The sequence below is a fragment of the Ostrinia nubilalis genome, chromosome 23 (genome assembly GCF_963855985.1).
Source record: "Ostrinia nubilalis chromosome 23, ilOstNubi1.1, whole genome shotgun sequence".
NCBI lineage: Eukaryota > Metazoa > Arthropoda > Insecta > Lepidoptera > Crambidae > Ostrinia > Ostrinia nubilalis.
In genome coordinates this window covers 5867751-5891412 of record NC_087110.1, presented here as the reverse complement: position 1 = coordinate 5891412, position 23662 = coordinate 5867751, and the positions used below count along the sequence as shown (strand labels likewise).

The following is a 23662-nucleotide window of genomic DNA, read 5'->3' as shown; positions in this document are numbered from 1 at the left end:
CATCAAACTTCTAATGCTCGTAACTCAGTTCAGACTGAGTTTAGAGGTATACATGCCATAGTAAGTTTGGTTTATTACACTATTTTGTAATCAAAAAACAAAGTTTGATCGATGGCCGCGCGAAAAAAAAAAAGACGCCACTTTCCATACAAAATCTGGCATTGCCATTTACACGACTGAGTAGATTAAGCTATTTAAATAAAATTGCGTGCGTTTCAGTGACAAAACATTCTCGCGAGTGATCGCTGGCAAAAGCTAGTATTAAATAGTTAAAGAATCAAATTGACTGTCTGAAGAAACATTTGGAACCTTTTCAGTCATGGATGCCTTTACCAGGGTTATGATCAGTCTTTGTAAAGATATAAGATGTTTCATTTAAATAAATGATTTCTCACCCCTCACAAATTTTCATCAAAAATTTATGGAACTACAGTAGGCAATGAAATTCCTATGAATTTTAGAGGGTACCACCAGGCCTGGCTCACTCCGCGCGGTACATCCGATAATTACCTACAGCGAAGCGCCCCGCCGGCGGGTATTATATCAGTCGAGTGTCACGCGCGCGCCCGTCAGGACGCTGGCGTGCGTTGTAGTACCTAATTCTATGATCGAAGTATTATTACAAAATGGACATAAAGAGAAAGAAATATTATTGTGCGGCGTTCGGGTGTTTAAATTCGAAAAGAAATCTACCGGATTTATCTCTTTTTTCGCTTCCCAAAGATGCTGAAAGGTATGTTGGCCATGTAGGTAATCAATAATTCTTAGGATAGTATAGGAATCTAACCTACCATGACTACTGCTCAGAATGCGTTCGTTCGTTTAAGCAAATTAATGACGTCCACTGCTGGACAAAGGCCTCTCCCAAGGTTTTCCATAATGAATGCGTACTTACCTACCTACCTACCTCATTACAAATAAGTATATTAATTATTTTTTTACTAGACACTACTAGACAGCAACCCTAACAGCGTAAGAAGAGTTCAGAGCCACGCGATAGAAAGAGACAAAACTTGTAGGTGAATAAAATTGTAGGTACGTAGTGCTGTGCGAGCTGAATTCCACTGTATCGCGTCGTAGCAAGACTCGCATTTATTTAAATCGTCTTGCGGAGTAATCCTTCTGTACCTGTACTATTACTTATTCTGTGGTACCACCTGTGCGTCATGAGTCATTCGCGCCCTGACGAATGCTAAATTGAGTGGGGGATTTTTGATGCCACATTTATGTGCGTGACTGTACACGATTCGATTTTGTTTCATAAGCATTTTTCTTAAAATGAACCATTTCACTTATTACTTTTGTTTTTTGAGCCGGGCTCGGGAATGTTAGATAGTGATTAACAATTTTAGATTTTTAACTTATTTAGTAACAATATTAGGTTAAATTAGCACACACAAAGAGTTATATTTTAATTGGACTTCAAAATGAAACCTAAAAATGTTTATTGTTTTTCTGGTGAATGTACATTTTCTACTTTTTAGACTACCTTTTTCCTTGCTTCTTTTTGAATAACATAAGAACAACCGCATATCTACTAAACTTGGTAGTATCTTATGTATTGTTATAACAGATACCTCTATCACACTAATATTATAAAGGCGAAAGTTTGAAGTGTATGTTTATTACTTCTTCACGCAAAAAGTACTGAACGGATTTTAATTAAACTTTACAGTATTATGTTTATAACTCAGAGTAACATAATAAAGGCTATAATTTATGATGATCTGTGACAAACTGAATTTCACGCGGTTGAAGCTAGTTTGAATTATAACTTACCCTTTCGACTCCCTAAAATAGCTCAGACATATAGAGTAAGTACCACTTCTAGCTTTTACATTGCTTTATGTTGATGCGTCAACCCTTCGCTGTGTTTTTCCATAACTTATCCTTAACGACATAAGGTTCAAAGTTGTATTTCCTAAAATTTTCCTCTGCATTCGGTAATTAGCCCAAATTCGCTTATCAGCGGAAGGCGATTGTTGACATGCTCTGTCCGGTGATGAAATGACGTTTTGTCACGTCCTATGCACTTCAGACCATTATGCACTTTAAGTTTGAATCTATAAAGTGCATATTCCAGAAGCTGGGGACGGTGAATCCGTCTATATGGTATCTACTGAGTAAGAAGAAAAATGAAAAATAGTTGGAGTATGCAGTTACAAGTTTGGAGTTTATGGCATAGGGTTCATTTTGCGTTAATTAAACAAGGGAACAGCATGTATGGAGTTGGGCTTGAGTTCATAGGGGAAAACAAATGAAAAACGAAATAGACAAATGAAAGAAGACTACTTTACTTCTTATTTTTTGGTAATTTCTGTTTCGTTGGTATTAATTATATGTAACCAGACATGACTGTAATATTCGCGTAGACACATTTTTATAGATTATCCATTATTATCATCATCAGATAATTTAGTCTCCACTGTAAGAACTTTTTCAATTTACCATAATTTCTGTATAGTGAAGAGTCTTCTTCACTATACAGAAATTATGGGAAATTATGGTAACTCTTCACTATACAGAGTGATTTTGTTATCAGTACTTATCCAAATTTTTAGGGGCGACTCAGAATCAGTAACTTAATCGATTTACGTAAAGAAAACATTTTTTTTTTCATATTTAATTATTTTTACCCGCTGCGCACGGTTTCAAAATTGGCTCACGTGGGCAATTTGCTTTTTTCATAGAAAAATACGTGCAAACAGTTTTCTACAAAGCTAAATAGACATACGCGAAAATAAGCCTTAACATTTAAAAATTAAGACATGGGAATTAGAATTGGGAATAATATAAATAGAATTCAATAATTTTTATCGCGAAAAATACCGCGATTAAGAATGATTAAGATAAAGAAAGTTGTATTATCAAATTGTTCTATAGAGCTTTTTATAAAAAAATGGATACTGATAACAAAATCACCCTGTATGAACACAACCCTCTCCAATTTGCCAGAAAATTGAGGATTCGCCGCTCCCGCTGCTGGCCAGACGGGTTATTCTCATAGTTAAATCTGTAAAATATTAGTAATACTGCTAGACTTAACTCCTCATTGTGAAGTAAGGCGGCGCGCACACTAGCGTAGCAATCGCGAACGGCAGGTAAACGCGATTATGCACGCTAGCGCGCTCGCTGTAACAAAGATTGGTATGGCGCGTCTTAGTTGTAATAATACTATGCTGCGTGGAGAGATTTGGTCTAAGCTCAAAGCTAAATTACATTTGAAGCGTAAATTGAAGCGTGGATTGCTTGAATTTCATATGATTACATTACTAAATTAATCTTTCAGAAAATAAATTTCAAGAGGAAATCAATTTAGCAAAAATAGTATTAAAAAAATGTTTGAAAAAAAAAAAAAAAAACGTTTTGTGGTGAGGTAAATGATACATACAATAGGTTTTAATATTTTTTCTTTTGTGTAAATTGAGTAGGTAAATAAGTTAGGTATAGCCCGACCAGGAACATAAAAACCCTGGCATAGAGGCGCGTCAATTGCATTTGATAGTGCAACACTGAGTACAGTCGTACCTGTGTTAAATTAATAGGCTAACTTTATCAGGATTCAGGTTGCTCAGCAGTGGTCGTTTATTGGTTAAAAAATTTTTTTTAATAGAATCATTTTATAGACTCAATATACATATTGTACTCCACATACTTGATATTAGGATTAAGCTCAAGCCAATAACTAGCAAGGTTTGCAGTCTGTACCTATCCTTAACCCGTATAATAAGGAAGTGTGCCTGTGCACACTCGCGGACAATCGCGGCAGGTAGACGCGATTTCACGCAGCTCATCATAAAGGCCTCCCGTACGCTTGAGGCATTTAGTTACACTCTTACGTTGCTATGCACGGAATTTTGAACCCCATCATGTTGGCTTAAGGTTTACAGTGGAATGCACTTATACAGTTCAAGAATGACTAGCTACCTACGAATGGAGCAGCTGCCTACGTTTGTTTCGTAAGGAATTAGCGCTATTTGTAAAATAGGTAGTTGGAATATTTTGTGTCATAACTTAAAAGTTCCGTAAGTTCTATGCAATTATGTGCTTTAAGATCTGCTTAACTGTAAAATTATAACAAAATTTATTGGATTTTCTAGATCAGCTCTGATTTATTAGGATATAAAACAAAAAGGTGAAATATGACTGCATGAAAATAAGTTGTGGTGAACTAACATTCATAGCATTCAGAACTCGATTAAAATTCCAATATTCAGGCCGATAGTAATCCTGAATTCGTTTCTGAGTATCGATTTATTCTTGCGTGGCGTTTCACAATAGGTACGCGTTTACTTTATACAGTGTGCGTTTACCTTTATATTTTATAGCCCGTGAAATTCACCTTAGATTCGCATCCTCAGTCGGATTGACAATACATTTTTACATTCGATTCTCGATCTTAAAGCTATACACATAGAAGTTACACAAATATAAGAGGGTACCTAGATTCCGAGAAAATTGTAAAGGTCCCTGCGTCTTTTTGTAAAGGCTTAACGAATTGCGATGAATAAAAAGCAGTAAGTTTGAGATTTATGAGGAATGTAAATGTTATAGTAACGGTTTACATCCATGGTCATCCAGATGGTAGAGTAAGAAGTTTTTGTGAAACAAATGCCTAAATAGTTAAATACCTACAATCTATGAGGCGGTAATAGCCCAACGGTTTTGGCATCTGGCTGGGATTTGAGTGGTCACTAATTCGATCCCTGTTGATCACTTGAATATTGTGGTAAATTCTTCCTTAAAACAAGTTATTTAGCTTACGTTTAACGAAAACTGTAAGGAATTGTTTCAAGTAGAAGTTATGTATCTCGTGTTCTGAGTTTTCCTCAAATTTTACCGATTTAAAGTGATGTGCAATTAGTAGTTGTTTAAGCAGAAATTGGATAAAAATCACAGATTTTTAAGTCCAAATAGGCTGGCATTGATAAAGTGCATTTCAGGCGTGTAAAGCCGCGTGCAAACTATAAAAGTAGAGTAGTTGTTTAAGATTAAGAATAAGAAATTTATTTATAACATTCATACATATCAAATATTCTTAATTTTTCTGTCATATATTTTAGAGATTCTTTATTTTCGACTTTGTAAGTACTTCTTCCGTAGATTATGACCACGAATTGGGCAACTTTTACAAAGCAATTATCTTCATAATATTTACGTTAAAAGTATCGATTACCACTTTTTAAGTTCAAATATGGAGACGTATATGGGCACTAGTGATTCTCAGTCTTTTTATCGATGTTTGTGAGCTTGAACTATCGATATGGCCCTTTTTGACATGTCGATAAAAATGCTTGTCTGTAAGGAAGGCTGATATATTGGTCTAAATTGAATAAAATATTTTTGATTTTTTTTTTAATTTTGTGAAAATGATAGTCATATTCATAAGGCGCCTTTCGCGTGGCACATGACTCTTCAGTGGATTTATTGAGTTAACTATCACACAAGTCCGTATACAAGGGGATTTTCCGATTTTCACGTTCGTAGTTCCTATAAAAACGTTGGTTTCAATCTGATATTTATGTTTGGGCTGCTAAATAGGTACAAAGCCGTTTATAATAAAACATGCCCTTACCTGTTTCATTGACGACGACCACTCTGTCAAGAGTGTAGCGTCGAAGAAGATTTGCTCGATGGACCGACGACCTCAAGTCGGATGAATAGAACTTATGCCCATTACCCAGTAGTGAACTGCCATAGTCTGTAACAAAAACAAAACTGTCGATAACTTAAAACTATCGATACCTTCAAACACATCACTAGCCGTCAGATAAAGGCGGCACTTCACACGACAAAGTCAATATTGGCTGTTGAGATTTTTGAGCGATTGCCATGCCTTATTACTTGTTAGCCCGGCGTGCGTGAATGCGTTTGTGTTCGGTATGGAACGTGATATTCCGGTGCAACGAATGATATTTCTCATTTTTCATGTGTGGTATATAATTTAAAATATTTAAAACATTCGAATTATTTTACAATACTCGTACCAATGAATATTCGCACTAAATTCTTTAATGCACTTTTCATAGACAAATAGAGCAATTTTCTACGTACTTTCTGAAATCTATGCTCTTTATTCATAGTAGTTCAATGAGGGCTATCGTTTTTATACTTAACAGTTGGCACCCCTGGCGATTGACAGGACCTTACTCTACAGTGACGCCATCTTGATGAGTGCAAATGCGATAGTCCTCCTACCACTTTAGCGCTCACCAGTTGGTGCCACTGTCTTCGCTACTAGCAAGTGACAGGACCTTACTCTACAGTGGCGCTAACTGGTGAGCGCTAAAACGATAGCCCTCATTTTATGAGATCATCATCATCCAATGCTTTCCATGTTGCCCGGTTGGTATCGGTGTGAAATAAATTAACTTTAGGATAACTACACTAATGGAACAGAAATAAAACATACCATAATTAACTTTTAAAAAAAATAAAACCGACTTCAAATGCGTGAACACAAAAAAATACTAAAAATTAAAAATATTGCGTATAAAAAAGTTCATCCCCAATTTTCCACCCTTGGGGGTGAAATATTTTCTTCAAATTCGCATGAAACCACCCTTTTGATAATACCTATTCAACAAAAAAATATTCGTTCAAATTGATTTATAATCGGCGGAGATATTGCGTATAAAAAAGTTCATCCCCAATTTTCCACCCTTGGGGGTTGTTTTTTCTATTATTAAATTTAAATGGGACCACCCTTGAGGTATTACCTATACGCCGAAAAAAGATTTGTTCAAATCGGTTCATAATTGGCGGAGTTATCGCGTAACAAACATAGAAAAAAAAAAAAAAAAAAAACATACGGGTCGAATTGAGAACCTCCTCCTTTTTTGAAGTCGGTTGAAAAAGGAAGAAATGGAAAAAAAATTCACCGGAAACTGCTAAGTTGGTAGCGCGATTTGTCAGTGCTGCCAACCTGATGGCTGGAAACACGCAATAGTTAGGTTAAATTCATATTTAGAAACGTTCTAAACGTTGATTGATTCGCACTATTAGTTTTAATAGTATGTGTGAAGGGACATAAAAGAAAACTGCATTAGAAAATAAAGTTTCTTAGTAAAAAGTTCAACTTGCTTTTGCGCCCTTTGTGCCTTATTTTAGGAGCAATTAAGATTTGATAAGAAAAATAAGTTCTAGTGCAATTTTGTGGAAAAAACTCACCTTGTATGATGACTCTACACAATTAAAAATCTGACTGAATTCGCAATCTGGGACTTTACAAAAAAGTAGGAACATTTTGACTTGAAAAGAGCTCTTAGAAGTTCTTTCAGCACACAATTTGACTAAATGCTGCAAGATTTTCCTGAATATAAAAGTAAGGTTTCAAAAAGCATCATCATCTGTCATATTATTATGCTCAAGCTTATGTCAATAAGAATATACTACAGCTTTAAGGTTCTCAAGTTATAAAAAGACAAAACAGGATTTTCCTAGTCCCATCCCATATAACAACATATCAGAAGGTGTCAGACATTTTACAACTGACGTTATAAACTGAAAACGACGTCGTAAATCCAGAAAGATGACGCGAAATCTCTTTATTTGAAAGCAAACCTCTGTAATAAGTTGTTCCTAGCAAACACGGCGAAGCAGGACGATCCTTAAGTGGAAATAAACAACGCTAATTTGCTTGTACTGTAATCCCTACTTCGCTGAAGAGGCTGGAACAAGTTCCGCAATAAAATAACAATGTTAAACATCATTCGCAAATGAAATGCTTACACGCGAGTGCCCTCCAAGTAACAATACTAAGGCAATTATGCCTGAGACGTCCGCTCTCTGCGACCTCGGCCACTCGAATGAGGAACCACTCGAATAAAACAAAACTCGCTATTACCTACCCCCGCTATTGTTCCATTTTTGAAAAAATATTCTCTATTCAAACGGGCCAATGGAACGGGCGCGGCTTAGTTCGTTGATTGGCCGACGACCTCCCTTCGTTGCAAGTGGAAATAAAAAGTGCTCGGGTAAATGAGTCGCGCTGTCTCTTTCTGGCTGTTAGGTCGTTTGTATTTGTGTCCCGCTCGGTTTTTCGTGTTAATTGCAAGCATGAGAGGATGTGCAAGGGTAGTGGGACCTTGAGTGTTGCACGTGCATGGAGGCTGTGGCAACCATTCAGTCAGTATGGGGGAAGCTGTTTACAATATACTCATCGTTGAGGGCCTCGGATTGCGTTTGTTTTACCGTATTAGCGATCGACTGCAGCCATTGCTTTTTTACAGACTTTTTATAACGGGTTCATGTTTTTCAATATTTTTAAGTTTAGTCTAGCTCTAGACTATAAACGGATTGTTATAGCTATTGGAATTTCATTAAATATTTTCCTATTTATAATTGTTTTGCTACTCATAGTAGGAAGATTTACGAACAATTTGTTACTTTTTACACATTCTTAATTATTGATATCTTCTTTTTGCAAGCCAAAATCTATGATCTAATGCTATAATAATACTTCAGGTTTAGTAAGTACATTTTTTTAAATAGACTAGGTAGGTTACCTATTTAGATTGAATGCTGTCGTCTGTACATTTTGAAATTTCCAAGTTTCAGTTCTGAAATGATTGAATTTATTAAATAGCAATGCAATTGACCTATTACGTAGTAGTGTCATTTGGATGGCATGACGTCAGAAGGTGTCTGATGATGGTACCTACTCTTTCTTTCAAATTCAATTTTATTCGCCATCTTTGAATGGCTGGCTGGAAAAAAAGAAAACATTTCTTTACAGTATTTTTTTTTGTTTCCAGGAATTTGGCGGCACCTCGACCACCGAGCGAGGCCGGCAACTCCTCGCTGGAGACGTTCACAGCGCTACACAAAGAGAACTGCCACAGACTGGAGTACCTGGTGGAGCGGCAGAAGCAGCTGTGCCTGCTCTCTGATAAGATGATACAGGTAATGTTTAGACTGTGACAATGTCGTCATCATCATCAGGTTCTTTTGTCTCCATTGCAGGATAACGACTCTATCAGGCAAAAGCAGATATTTTGGCCTATTACACCCCCATGCTCGAAATCGGACAAATCGTATACGAGTCTATGACTGATGTATCTATGTGAAATTAGAATTACAATGCTTCAAGGCCCGCGAATCTAGACACAATAGATAATCAATTGTTATGACATTAATGAATGCCGTCTGGGACTCAAGCGGTTAATAATCACCTGCTCTTCTTGATAAAGTAAAACTCGTGTTACTCGTGTAAATCTAGAATCGTTGAGCCCCACTTTTTACGTAAGTACGTACTAAACTACATCGTTCCGTGAACAGCTAAAATTATATAGTCAGATATCAGATTCAATGACCATTAATTAAATTACTTACTTGATTAACTTTGACATTTATCTTTTTGGATAAAATAATAATCTAATAGAAAACATAAGATTCACAGCTTGGTATTTTTTAAGTATTCAATTTTCATAATGTAACAAATCATTATGCGAATTTCGTTAATCTATCGAAATTACGATTCGTTACGTATGCGAATTAAAATTCGAACGCTTCAAAAATACTTCCCCAGACAGTATTTAGGGTATTTCACCAGATAAAATCCCATTACTAGATCCACGATTGTGATCGTTAAACGAGAACTTTATTGAGGCATCAACTCGACGTAATTAAATGCATTTTATTAACTCGAGGAAATTGATTCCGAATGACGTCATTAAAATCATTGCGCTCGTAAAAGGTTTAAGTAAGTTGATTGGGTGGACTTGGTCATAAAGGACAATGTTGGAGGAATCCCAGTAATCCTATGGGATATGACGGTAGGATTATGCGTTCTGTTTTTGTAGGCATTGAAGAATATCTCGGCAAGTATTATGTTTTGTAAACATTAGGCAATAAGTTTTGGATCTATTATAAGTAGGTATATTGCTTATGATAACGAGAAAAATGATTTTTTTTGATTATTTTTTTGGTTATAAGACTGTACCATAGACTATACTCAGATTAATGTGTGTTATATCATTGCTCAATTATGTGAATGTAGAGTCATACATTGTAATAAATAAATGAATGAATTAAGTTACATTAATTTTACGAGTAATTAATTTACCTACTTTGTCAGATTTTTCCTTGTATTATCTTACCATCTCGTATCCCAGACTTACAGTAATTTAGGGACGTGTGGGTAATCAGGGTCCAGTTCGGTCATATTTTAAAAGTTTCATTGCTGGCTTTCGGATGTAAACCGTGGTCAGAATTTTTGTTAGGCAATTAACGTAATTTTTAGAATACAATACAATACAATAGAATAGAATAATTGTTTATTTGCATAAAACATGGTACACAGTTGTTACAGCTAAAAAATAAGTTCACATGTTTTGCTACATCAAGAAGCATGCAGGTTTGAATATTAATACACAAAAAGAAACAATTTACTTTTGATTATTAAGTTCCTGCAACTTACGAAGGCGAGTGAGCTTTACTTGTATGTGTACGTGTACACGCACAAAACGATAATTTATGGTTAAACAAACTTACCTTAAGTGAAGTTTGACCGTAATTATACGAGTCGCTGCATCCGAAGAGATTTTCATATTTACCTACCAGGTAGTCCACTTCTCATTGTACTAGGCATCGAACATTTTAGAGCATACAATACAAAAAAAGTACTTGTTATGACTCGATATCCGGCGGTAGTGGGGCACGTTTACGTCAGATCCCTCCAACCGTCGAGTCGTCATTCATTTCAGAGTATGATTTCGCTAAAGTTAAGTAAGGGTTAAGTGTAAACTTAGGGGTAGGGCGGGAATGAAAATCTCTTCGGATGCAGCGACTCGTATAATTACGGTCAAACTTCACTTAAGGTAAGTTTGTTTAACCATAAATTATACTTCGTCGCTGCATCCTCGAGATTTTCATATTTACCTACCAGGTAGATGTTTAGAGAGCTTTAGCGAAATCAAAACTATGATAAATACGTTATTTAAATAAATAAGACCTTTATAAGGAATAATATTTATACATAATATTATCGTTAAGTAAAGCATTATCAAAATGCGAAGCAGAAGGTCTTGCTTTAAATTTAAGAATAGAATTCAAGGTAATTTTCTAGATTAGCCTGCTGCTTTTCTTTTAATCGATTCTATGATAACTTTTCAACAATTAGCCGCTGAAATTGTTGCATGACGGACACTTTGTGCGGAATATAATTTTGGGTTATATCAATATAACTCACACGTAATGAAAAAATATTCAAATATGTTTAATCTATCCTAGAGGCTCTTGCATTATGGTAACATTTCTTCGTAGTTTGAGATTAGTTTTTAGTATAATAATAATAATTTAACTTGTTATTCATGTAAACTCGTAAGAAATAATTGTATTTGCTGGAATAATAACTCTGATATTGAAAACAATACTTTAAAGTGCAACTGGGACCACCCGGGTGCTAAAGTATTAGTGAAATCACCGGTAAATATAATAGGCCAGGTGTCCCATTCTTCTGCAAGTTAATATTTTTACTACTTCTTTTTTATGTAATAAATACTTAATAGTATTCTAATGGTAATTTTATGCTTCAAATAAAATGTAGCTGTTGTTTGAAATTTTGCCTTCGCTTTTAAGTTTACACATTAACTTTTTTCTATTATGGGGTCAGATTTTGTACATTGAGCTATGATAATTGAATTTATATGTATGTAGTTTAAGATTTTAATTTTCCCAAGAATTACAATAATTCACTAACGTGAGAGAAGCGCAATGTCTAGTAAAACTAGCTTTGGAAACATAATAACCAAACTGAGAACGATAACTTTATATTAACCTTTAGCTACTGAGGTGGATTTAATTTCACGTAAACACTGACGTGGGGGCCTGAGAGGCCCGCACATATGTGTGCTTATATTTAAAAATATAAAATCTTTTTAGGGTTTTATGTTTAATAATTATTAATAGTGGTTATATTTAAATACAATAAAACGATTTTTATGTAAATTATTTGTTAATAAGTACGTATTATTTCAATATTTAGAAAACATGTAGCATTTTTGGCAAAAATCTCATGAAATCATGATTCACAAAGTTATCATGAAAAATATTCATAAATTCAACAAATCAACTTAGAATCTTAATTTTCAATAGTCTTTTTAGCTAATGATAAATCAGTAATCCTAATATGAAATAGGGGGAAAAAAATTACACACATAAAATAGTGTGAATTAAACACAGTCTGGATAAACTTGCTTTGCTCAGAGAAGGAAGCCATACATGTTTTTAAAATGTAGATTTCATTTGAATCTTCAAAATACATGTATTCATGTTGTTTCATCGTTTAAATCTTGATAGACAGGTACAGGCTTATCATTTTCTAGCATACGTGCCAAAAACTACTGTTCTTCTATTTTTCGTTAAATGCTGGTTATTTTTACTTCCGAAATACCGCTTTCTCTCGGACGACGTACTGTGGGCTCCATATTATAGATTTATACAAATTATTTCAAGAAAAGACGACAACTAAATGAAAACTATAAACAAAAAAAGTTACGCCAATACTGAGGTGGGGGCCTGAGAGGCCCACAAGAAACTTTAAAATTAATTTACCTACTGAAATTGCGCGTGCAATCACGTGCACCGTTGTTGACAGCCTCGGCGCAATGAAACTCGAAGGTACTAAAAGATTCGGGTGTGTCGTGCACGTAGGAGAGGAGAAATTCAACAATTTGACTTTTGCAAGGCCTGAGAGGCCCCCACGTCAGTAGTTAAAGGTTAACAGAATATAAAATTAAGGATTAACTAAATAAGTGGGTACTTCGCAAAAATTTGCGCGCGATCCGTGAGTATCGCCAGTCAGCGTGCTCAGTCCGACAGAACGTCGGCACACAAAAGAGGTGGCTAATTCTAACTACGTTCAGGTAATGATATGTTTTATTTAACGTTTTGCAGATAAATGTGTGTGTATTTAAGATAGGATAACATTTATTTATTTATACTTTTGCACATAAAACTGTACAGTGGCGGACTTAATGCCAAGTGGCATTCTCTGCCAGTCAACCACAGGTCTAGCAGAGAGACTAAGGCGGTGTAATAAACATGAAAAATAAAATATATACATTTTGATATATTACCACCTTTCCTCTGTATATTCTTGAGTTTATCTGTTAGTAGCAACAATTGAATTATTTATTTACTTTTAAACGCATCTTAATAAAAAATTATAATAATAGTTAAAATAAGCAATTTTAATACATCATGACGTCAAGACCGATTTCATGTATCGTATAAGCATACGCTTAGAGTACTTTGATCTCATTTTTCTGAAATAAACACTTCATTGCATGCAGAGTTTACCTCTAATTGACTGTGTACGTTATAGATGTTATACTTTGTGTTTTAATAGAGCTTATGCTCCTACTTACTTACACTTACACAAGAACTTATGTTCTTGGTAAACCAATAGAATAAATTAATAAATTAATCAATTACTTTACTTTTACTAAGTAAGTAAATAGTACTTCAAAAAATAATCTATTTCATTGTTTTGTCTTATTGTTTGTCAAACCAATTGTGTTGTGTGAGACCCATAAAAAATAACACTCAAATCTTTTATTTCAGTAAGCTTGAAGAAGTTACCGAGGTAACCTTACGGTAGCAGAAATATTCATACATCGCACAGCTGTTTGTAGCCGATTAACTGTTTCGTAATTATGATGTTATAGGTAAATATATAAATTATATAAATAAATAATATTTGTATTTATTGCTTTTCATTTTATGCGATAGAAAGAAACCGAAGTCACGAGATAATGTACTAGCATGAAGTTGGGGCCATTTACCTACTACATATTTAGGAATAAATACTCGATTCATCATTCCTATAGAATGATAGTTTATTATGTATTGTTAACGTTTGGATTCGTTGTTATATTGATAATATAAGGAATTTTACCAGTTTTTTGTTAACTTTGTTAAAAGTAATATGAATATAAGTAATGGGTATCTTTAGTTCTTGCTTGTGGGATAAGACTCTTTACATAAAGTCACTAATTTAGGCGTCTGAACTAAATTCTTTACTCAAGTAAAAGAGATGAACGTAAGTGGTGTACGTTTATAGTAGAATTACTCTTCTCAGTTAAACTTGATTCTTGATAAAATATTTTTGTATAACATGTATAACTATGTATTGAAAAAACATTGCAGTTCTTAGGTAGACCAAAGTGAAAATGTTTATAAGTTGTTGGTATAAGCTTCTGTTTTGTAACTATGGAATGAAGCTAGTATACTGGTTTAAATTAAACCTTATCACGAAACCAGAATAAAGCGTAGAAAGCGGAAAAAATTCACTGTTGTTCGTTTTGGACGAAATTGCTGCAGCCATCGCTGGTCGTCGCTGCTGTTTATTGATAAGGATGACCGTAACTGAAACTGCTAATATGTTTTGGCACTCAAAACCTAAAGGTAGGATTACTGATATTAAACATCTGATGAAATCTTAATAATTTTGGTGTTTATCATGCCACCGTTCAATAAAGCTGCTGCTCAAAAAATTGCAACAGTTGCAGTACGCTACTGTTGCACAACAGGGTTATGTTTGCACACGCGCACCCATACAGTAACCGGATGGTGTTGAGGAAAAGAAGTGCGTGAACCGGTTACCCCACACCGAGGCAAATATTCTGAATTAATATTTGAACATTTAAATAACATTTTCTTGATTTAGATTAAAGTCTTTATTCCCATTGTAATTTTAATTTTAATTTATGGACTTGTATAAAATTTTCAAATAAAAAATACATCTTATCATTTTGTGTATTTTTCTTTTTTATTACTATTTCTGCGCTTCCTCGAGCAGTTACCTCGAGGGATAAGCCCCCGTTTTTTGGAGAATGAACTGAATAAAACACAAATAATTTATTTACGTAAGAGACACGTGACAACATGTGTAGGTATTTTTAGTCAACCTCTGGATTGACTCGTCCCTCAGTTAATTAGCCAAGATTCGCCCAAGCGTTCAGAATATTATCTCATCTCCAAATTGGAGTGCGTACACCTCAGTTTTACTTTTTAAGCTGACCTAAGCCTTCCAAAATATTATTGGCTAACGGGATCACTTTTCCGTGTCTGAAGTTGAAACAATTTACCTATGTAACCTCTATATCCGGTTTTGCAGGTTTATCAGACTGAAATTCCCCTTGTGTTGAATCATCCGATTCTTAGACTTCAGTGGTAATAAAGGCTCATTACAGTTTTGGTATTTCGGTTCGGTTCGGTTTGGTATTATAGGTAATAGTTATATGACCTCAATCGCATCGAGGTTCTTCATAACGATTATGGTATTTCGGTAGTAATCGCATTACTACTCAAGGAAATACATATTTGTAGTCTCGCTGGTGGTATTATTCGAAATCATTGTTTTAGTACAATTGAATATTATAGTTTCTTATTTTATTTAAATAGTTTAAACAAAAAATTTGATAGGTAGGTCCTGTATGTAAATACACCAGCGAAGTAAATTTAGTTACATTCAATAGTAATTATGATAGCAATGGACGCACTCACCTTACGACACCGTTTTTCGGACTGGGCGACACAGGTCGCGAAGGGCAGCTGCGGAGTAACTGAGCCACGGCGGGGTCCCACCTGGGCGCACGGGGAAGACGACGGGGCAGCGGGGCCAGTAGCCACGGCAGGCGCGCTGTGTGGAGGCACGCAGCGAGTTTTTGTTCTTGTGAACTGTATTTCGGTAGTAATCGCATCACTACTCTAAGAAACTCGTATTTGACCTCAATCGCATCGAGGTTCTTTCTCACGATTTTTGGTATTTTGGTAGTAATCGCATCACTACTCTAAGAGATTCGTATTTGACCTCAATCGCATCGAGGTTCTTTATTACGATTTTGGTATTTCGGTAGTAATCGCATCACTACTCTTAGGAAATACATAGACTACCTTAATAGCATTAAGGTAAGATTCCATGAAACACGGTATGAACTTCATCACAGCACAACTCACATCATAGCACAGCTCAGTGTTAAATTAGGATCCAATGTATTACGTACCTATGTACGAGCACAGATAGAATATAGTCGAAAACATTTTGCCATTCCTTTTACAGTTGGGTAAAAACAAAATAATTGTTTTAAATATTCCCCAAGCTCATCTTCCTCTCGGTCGGTACACTCTTGCCAGAGTGGTCGTAGTCATCATTGTGATTCACGATGAGTGATGTTTTTTGCATTACGGCGCGATTCGTCGCAGACTGCAGCTTTCCAGGCACTTTCGTTGGCGGAGCACTTACTTGCGGCCTTGATCCGGTCTCCTGATTCCCCAACAGGTAGCCATTATTATCCTCCAAATGTCGCGTCGCCCTAGACGACGTAATATAACTGTGTATTTTTTCGAAAGGTTTACTTTTATGGTTACTACACATTTAAACACACACGAAGCACACACTTTTTCCAATTTAATTTTATTTTTGCGGCACGAACGAGAAATTTCGATGTTACGATGCCCGCACTATCGAAGCGAATGACGACTCGACGGTTGGAGGGGTCTGACGTAAACGTGCCCCACTACCGCCGGATATCGAGTCATAACAAGTACTTTTTTTGTATTGTATGCTCTAAAATGTTCGATGCCTAGTACAATGAGAAGTGGACTACCTGGTAGGTAAATATGAAAATCTCGAGGATGCAGCGACGAAGTATAATGTAATGTCTTTACGTCTATCAAAACTTTTGAAAAAACGAACAGTAGCGAGCCACCACACATGTAAAGCTCACTCGCCTAAAAGACCCAAAGCGAGAGCTAAGTAACGGTTGCTCATAAGTTTTGGTACTAATTGCAGTCTAAAACCTTTCAGGTGCTCCAGACAGGGGCGGTCCAGGCCATCGAGGAGTGCCAGCACCAGTTCAGGCACAGCCGGTGGAACTGCAGCACCACCACCAACGCCAACTCCTCAGACATCTTTGGCGGCGTGCTGAAGTTCAGTAAGTGTTTACGGGACTAATCTTCGCGCACTATTTTCGTTCGTTCGGTCGTTTCAGCGGAAAGACGTCCACTGCTGGACAAAGGCCTTTCCCAAGGATTTCCACGAAGACCGATCTTGCGCCGCTCGCATCCAGGCACCTCCCGCATTAGTCGCGCTGATGGCCGCTGGGGCAGGAAAGTTCTTGAGTTGCGACCACGAGCCGGAAGACGTAGCGTGGGCAGGCCTCCCACTAGGTAGACCGACAGGTGGACCGACGATCTGAAGGTGAAGGTCGCGGGAGGCGCACTATTTTGTATGTACATTTTATGCAGTGCCGTGGTACACTAACCTAGTCCTATATAGTGTCCGTGATCCACACTCGGCACTCGGACTCACTGAAAACCAGGGTCGTGGCCTTCCTCACCGTGGGCCACGGCATATGCTCAGTGGGGTCCCAATGCGATGGGCATCGCTGTTGCTACAGGGTGACACTGCTCAGTCCACATTCTCTTCCATTGTTATGTTTTATGTGTTACCTCTGTCTTTATTTTATAATTTACCTTTTTTTGTCCATGTGTGATGTCCAAAGCAATAAATGTTTCTTTCATTCTTTCTCTAATCTTAGTAACTGCTAAAATAATAACCTTCCTATCTGTGCGACCTTATTACTTACCTCTCGTTATCTCCACTGCAATTGCCAGGATCTACAACTTAACCGTTTAAAATAGGTTAAGTGACTAGAACTGGGGAAAATTAAATGTCTTGGAACTCGAAGGCTTAAAAATATATTTCGAAGAATAGGTGGAGTTCGAACGAAAGAGTGCGAGTATAGCGTAGAATGTATATGAACCTCCGATGAAAAAGAGGGGTTAAGAACCTAATTATGAAGAAATTAAAAAGCCATAACATCCCAAACAAAATCAACGAAATTTTTAAAGTTGTAGAGACAGAGTTAAAGCAAGACAACATCTTGGAATAATAATTGTCACAAACGATGCTTGCTTAAGTGAAGCAGAAAATGAAACGCACAGCGTAGAATAGAGCTCTGTGATTGATTTGTATTTCACCCTGTGCGTCTACGTGCACTGTCAGACCTCATAGTAATGTTTGTGACTACAGGCGATAGGGTTCGTAAATATTGTTGTTAATAAAATAAATCTCATGTGATTTGACTTATCCTTAGGATAGGTGTTGCTGTTGTCTATGGTATCCTTCCGTTTGGCCAAATTACTTTTCGCCAAATTTCACTTCGCAAACAACTTATCGCCAAAGTTTCATTTCCCAAATGAACTTTTAGCAACTGTACTTTTCGCAACTAATTCATTTGGTCAAATTATCATTTGGCCAAATTTTACTTGGCAAATGTTTATATAGCAAATGTTTTATGTTGCCAAATATTATATCCCAAATAATTTGTTTGGTCAAATTGACACTTCACATACTTACCCACCGTTACCCACAAATCAAAGCATAAGGCACGATCATGGTTTTCACAAGAATTTTATGTAAAACATTGCAGATAATAGTATGGTTGCAAAAAGTAGGTATTGCAGAAAATAGTAGGTTAGGTTAGGTTAGGTTAGAACAGTGACCCTTAATGCGCGAAGGCGAGCGAAGCGTGCCGCGGCAGCGGCCGCCGAGCGCTAGAATCACATCTATTGTTAATGAATCATTTGGAAATTTCGATACAAAGAATGAAATAAGGAAATTAATGTAGAACAAATTTTATATTAACTCCCCACTAAACAAAATAATAACCACAAGCTAATTTGTATATCATTCTATGCACCAATCAAATTATTTTGTAAATAGTTTATCGTGAAATATTTTTGCCTAATGAAACATTTGGCAAACCATACTTTGCCAAACAATAATTTGCTAAACAATGATATGCCAAAAACAACATTTGCGAATTAAAAGTTTGCAAAAAGTTGTTTTGCCAAATGAGAATTTGCCAAATGAAAATTTGCGAAACGTTGTTTGCGATGTGATAATTTGGGAAACGTTTTTTGGCCAAACATTAGTAATCCGTTGTCTATGTAATTAGTTTGTGCTATTTACATAATCATAATTAGCACTGTTTGTTCTTAGACCGTGTAGCCCCACTTAGCGCTTTAGTGCTAGTGTTTGTAGATTTCAATGCATTTGTATGTCCTTTGTTACGCTGGAACTGACTGTGAAGTGCGAAATTTAATAAGCCAAGTAAAGTCTGCTATATTTTACTTATCTACTTTTTGTTTCTTCTTCTAGTGTGATTCTTATCAAATAGCCTCAACAACCTTTACTTTAACTGTAACTATAAACGGTATTTTTGTAGTTTGACAGACTTTTGACGTTTGTAATAGTTAAAGTAAGATGGTGCAATTCATGGTTAAACTATAAGCCTTGGGTTCTTTCAGGTGGTAATAGGAAATAACTATAAAATGATACTGAAATCATTATCCGATTTTGATGGACTTTCACTAGCTGATAGCATTATTGACAAGGATACATAGTTTACTTAATTTTGAAAAATATTTATCACAAAGTCGATGGATTGCGAGAAAAATCTGTAAAAAGACGTAAGTAGCCCTTGCTGACCACGCCACTCTTGTAGCGGAGATTTGGGCTGAAACTGTGTAGGTTTGTTGTCGACACGACAAGAAGAAGAAGAATAGCCCTCGAAAAAAGCTAGTGATTAAAAATACATGCGTCCAGAGAGTGTCTTGTGCACATTACTTGGATAAATATGAATAGGTATACCATAACACATCCGATGCGCATTCACATATTGAAACCGAACGAAATAACATTTGGTCAAAGGGCCGCCACCACGCCACAAACCTTTGAAGTTGATCGTAAAGCTTTGTACAAATAACTCGACTTTGCCATGCCATTCAGAACTCTAAACACAGGGAGATGTGGACAGGTGTTTACTGAATACTTGGGACTAGCTGTTTAACACGTTGACTGCCATGACAGTCACCGGTGACTGACAAACATGCAACCTATTCGGGCCATGTCAGTCACTGGAGCCTGACACTGAAGCATCTAAATCAAACGACCGCAGTAGGCCGCCTGGCACGTTTAATGCGTTACTTCCTATTTTAAATGACTGACGTGGCCCCCAACAAAGTATGTTCAGCATGGCCTGCAACTCTTGTACCTAAATAAAAATTAACACAGGTTTGAATGAAAATTTTAGTAAAAACACGACAAATATTTGAAAATCACAAGTTTACGATATATTTCAGAATAATTTATTAAGCATAATTATTAAAATTATTATTTGTGTACAAAATTGAAACATTACAGACAAAAATGAGGCTGATTAGGGCTTTGAAGAGAGTAAGTTATAACTTGCTGTCTTTCTCGACTTTACACGACACGAAATTTGACAGTTGACCGACAGCAGCCGGACAGAGCGATAGTATTCACGAGGGCTAAACGAGGAAAGCGATGCGACACGGTAGTTCCCGCCAAAACGCAGGAAGCGTGATTTTGTTGTGCCTGACAAAATGCTTGACATGGCGCTGTGACTGAAATTTATACCATTCGGGCCGCGTCAGCCACGGGTGGCTGACAGTTTTTTTTTATGGGTATAATATATCAATATAAATAGTAAAAAAATATTTTTTATCAATAACTATTCATTTCAAGCCATTACACATCGATTAGCAAGAAATTCAATTTTGGCGAATTAGTAAATTTACTTTGGCAGTCTAGGTGTTAAGTATCAATCAGCGAAATAAACTGTTTACGTTACATTTGGTAATGCATAAGTACTTACCATGTGTTCCTTAGCTTAATTGTTAGTTTGATCATTATTTATTAACTAAATAGGTTATAAGACTTGCAAAACCTCAAATCAAGTAAAAATATTAAATTAAGATCATTTTTTTTCTTTATGTGACAAAATAGTTAAGCTGTGATAGCTTGTAAAAGAAAACTTAAGAATATACTAATTTGCCTGTCTGTTGTACTAATTCTAACTTTGAAAGGATTCAGTAGGTACACACTTGTACCGAGAAAATCGGATTTTCTAACTTGGACTATTGGTATTTAAGAAGAGATTTTTTCAAATAAAGCAAGTGGGACAGTTGACAATTTAATAATTGTCGGACAAGTATCTAACATTTTCAACTTTAAATATCAAGTCTAAGTAGAGGAGATATTTTAAGAACACAGAACAGAGTGGCTGTTTTTCCATTTCAATTATGATAAATGCCATTGCTATTTTTCCAAACGATTCACCAATTTGTTATCCCAATACTTTTGCTTGCCAACGATTTTTAGAACCCCCGCATCCGTTTCACATGGCTCATCTCCACTTCAAGAATTATTCAAGGAATATCTTCATGTTTGTTTATTTTCTAATGTCGGCTGCTGGCATCACGCGTGTCAGTGTTGACTGATCAGCTCAGCGTGTAAGATAAACCAGGAACGGCTGACCAGTATAACCTGACCTTTAAAGTCTTGTACAATCGACAGTTTCCAAGGAATTTCAAAAGTAATTGGTTTGGGCAGAGCTCTTTGGGAATGGTCAACCGGCGCCAGGACATTGAACTAGTGTACCGATTTTTGAAACTATTTTAGGGAGACTGAAGTTGGAGTGGGAACAGTTGTATGACGCAGTAGGTACATACTCTTTACACAAAACAAGTTTTTAAAGCTATATAATTAGTATTTAGCCAAAGCCATATAGACCGCGGTTTTGAGCGAATTCGATCTATCGAAGAAAGTAAAGTCTAACTAAATCAATTGATATTTTATTTTATAATTTTTTATACTGCACATTTGCACCGCATTGCCTTTAGGGGAAACACCTGGATGCGACCAACTGTTATGGAAATCTTGTAAAGAACTTTATTCTTGACACAGTAGTTAAAATTATAAAAATAGTGTTTGCCTCGCCATCAATACGTATATTAATAACATATTCGTATTTTTTTTGTATGTTGAAGCTCTTATATTATGATGATAATTATTTCCAGAGTCCCGTGAATCAGCATTCGTGCACGCGCTGTCAGCCGCCGCGCTTGCGCACGCAGTAGCACGCGCGTGCAGTCGCGGCGAGCTCAACGAATGCTCGTGCGACGCTCGCGTTCGCAAGCGAACACCGCGCCATTGGCAGTGGGGAGGATGTTCGGAGGTAATACCAAATGCTTCTTTCTTTTGTTTCTTCATTGCTAACTCTTCTTCTGTCTATCTACCACAGAGTAACTGGAGTGTGTAATGTCATGAAGAGGTAGACAATAAATGTTTGTGTAGTGCGAGCATTCGTAAGCGAACAACACCACTGGCACAGTGAGGACATTATATTATTATTATTTATTATCCTATCCTACTTAATATTATAAATGCGAAAGTTTGTGTGCATGTCTGGATGTCTGGATGTTTGTTACTCTTTCACGAAAAAACTACTGAACGGATTTTGGTGAAACTTTACAGTATTATTGATTGTAACCCAGAATAATATATAGGCTATAATTCATGACGATATGTGACAAAGTAAATTTCACGCGGGTGAAGCTGCGGGCAAAAGCTAGTGTAAAATAATTCTTCTGCAGTAAGTAAAAACTGATTTGTTTGTGACTATGAAGAACTTATGAAGTTAAATCCTAGAATCATGAGTTTATACCTAGGCATTAAATTATAGCGTATTTAAGATGGGTATTTTATTCGTCAATAATAATATTACTTAATAAAATTAACGATTCTTTTTAACAAATTCCAGGATATAAGATACGGCGAGAAGTACAGTCGAGACTTCGTGGATTCGAAAGAAGATAAGAATTCAGACGAAGGCTTGATGAATCTGCACAACCACGAGGCTGGGCGAAGAGTAAGTTCCTACAGTATTTTTGTCCACGAAGCTGAATTTTATTATATGCGAGCAAGTGGAGACAAGCAATTTTTAAATAAATAGATTAGCCACATAATAGTAGTTCTGACAGTCTTGATTAGGGCTCTTCCCGTGGCGAGTCGTAAGAGGCGAGTGGCGTTTAAGATGATGATAGGGAGTTACGATCAATGAGGTTCATACTGAAGAGAGAAACCGTTTGCATACAGTGGCTTATCTCATCATCATCACTGGAAGCTGCCCCTGCTGGACAAAGGCCACCCTCAAGGATTTCCACAATGACCAGTCCTGCGCTGGCATTCAGATGCCTTTCGCGACCTTCACCAGATCGTTGCTCCATCACATTGCGTTTTTCAGCTTTGTTTTTGTAGCTTGCTAACGGGACTATTCCCAGCTCTTCGTTCTCACCGTTACAACTCCTGTGTAGCCAGGATCTACAGCTTGACCGCCAATAAAAACTCAACCAGCTAACGTCAAGTTTGTCCATGGGAAAAGTTAGACTGTCATTAGACCCTTCTTTCCTTGTCTCTTAAGTCTTTATTCCACCTCTCTGCAATTTTATTCTTCTGTTGTCCCCAGGCGGTCCGCAGCCGAATGCAGCGCGTATGCAAGTGCCACGGCATGTCGGGCTCGTGTTCAGTAAGAGTGTGCTGGCGCCGCCTGCCACAGCTACGGCTTGTAGGCGACGCGCTCGCCACCAGATATGAGGGCGCTTCGCATGTCAAGGTGGGTGACGTCATAGCATCATGATGGCGTGTGTAAGAGCACGGCATGACGGGTAATACTCCGCCACCAGATACGAGGGGGCTTCGCATGTTAAGCTAAGTGACGTCATAGCATCATGATGACCTGTGCAAGTGCCACGGCATGTGGGGCTTGTGTTCAGTAAGAGTGTGCTG

At 36.7% G+C, this 23662-nt stretch overlaps 1 protein-coding gene across 1 annotated transcript in view; it reads left to right on the top strand.

Moving 5' to 3' along the window:
* Positions 1-23662, top strand: part of LOC135083357 (protein Wnt-1-like) — a 102876-nt gene that overhangs the window by 75048 nt on the left and 4166 nt on the right. Inside the window, exons 2-6 of the mRNA XM_063978092.1 lie at positions 8757-8904; positions 16814-16940; positions 21895-22052; positions 22638-22745; positions 23343-23489. Of these exons, the coding sequence (XP_063834162.1) occupies positions 8757-8904; positions 16814-16940; positions 21895-22052; positions 22638-22745; positions 23343-23489 (688 nt within the window). The remainder of the gene's footprint in view (positions 1-8756; positions 8905-16813; positions 16941-21894; positions 22053-22637; positions 22746-23342; positions 23490-23662) is intronic.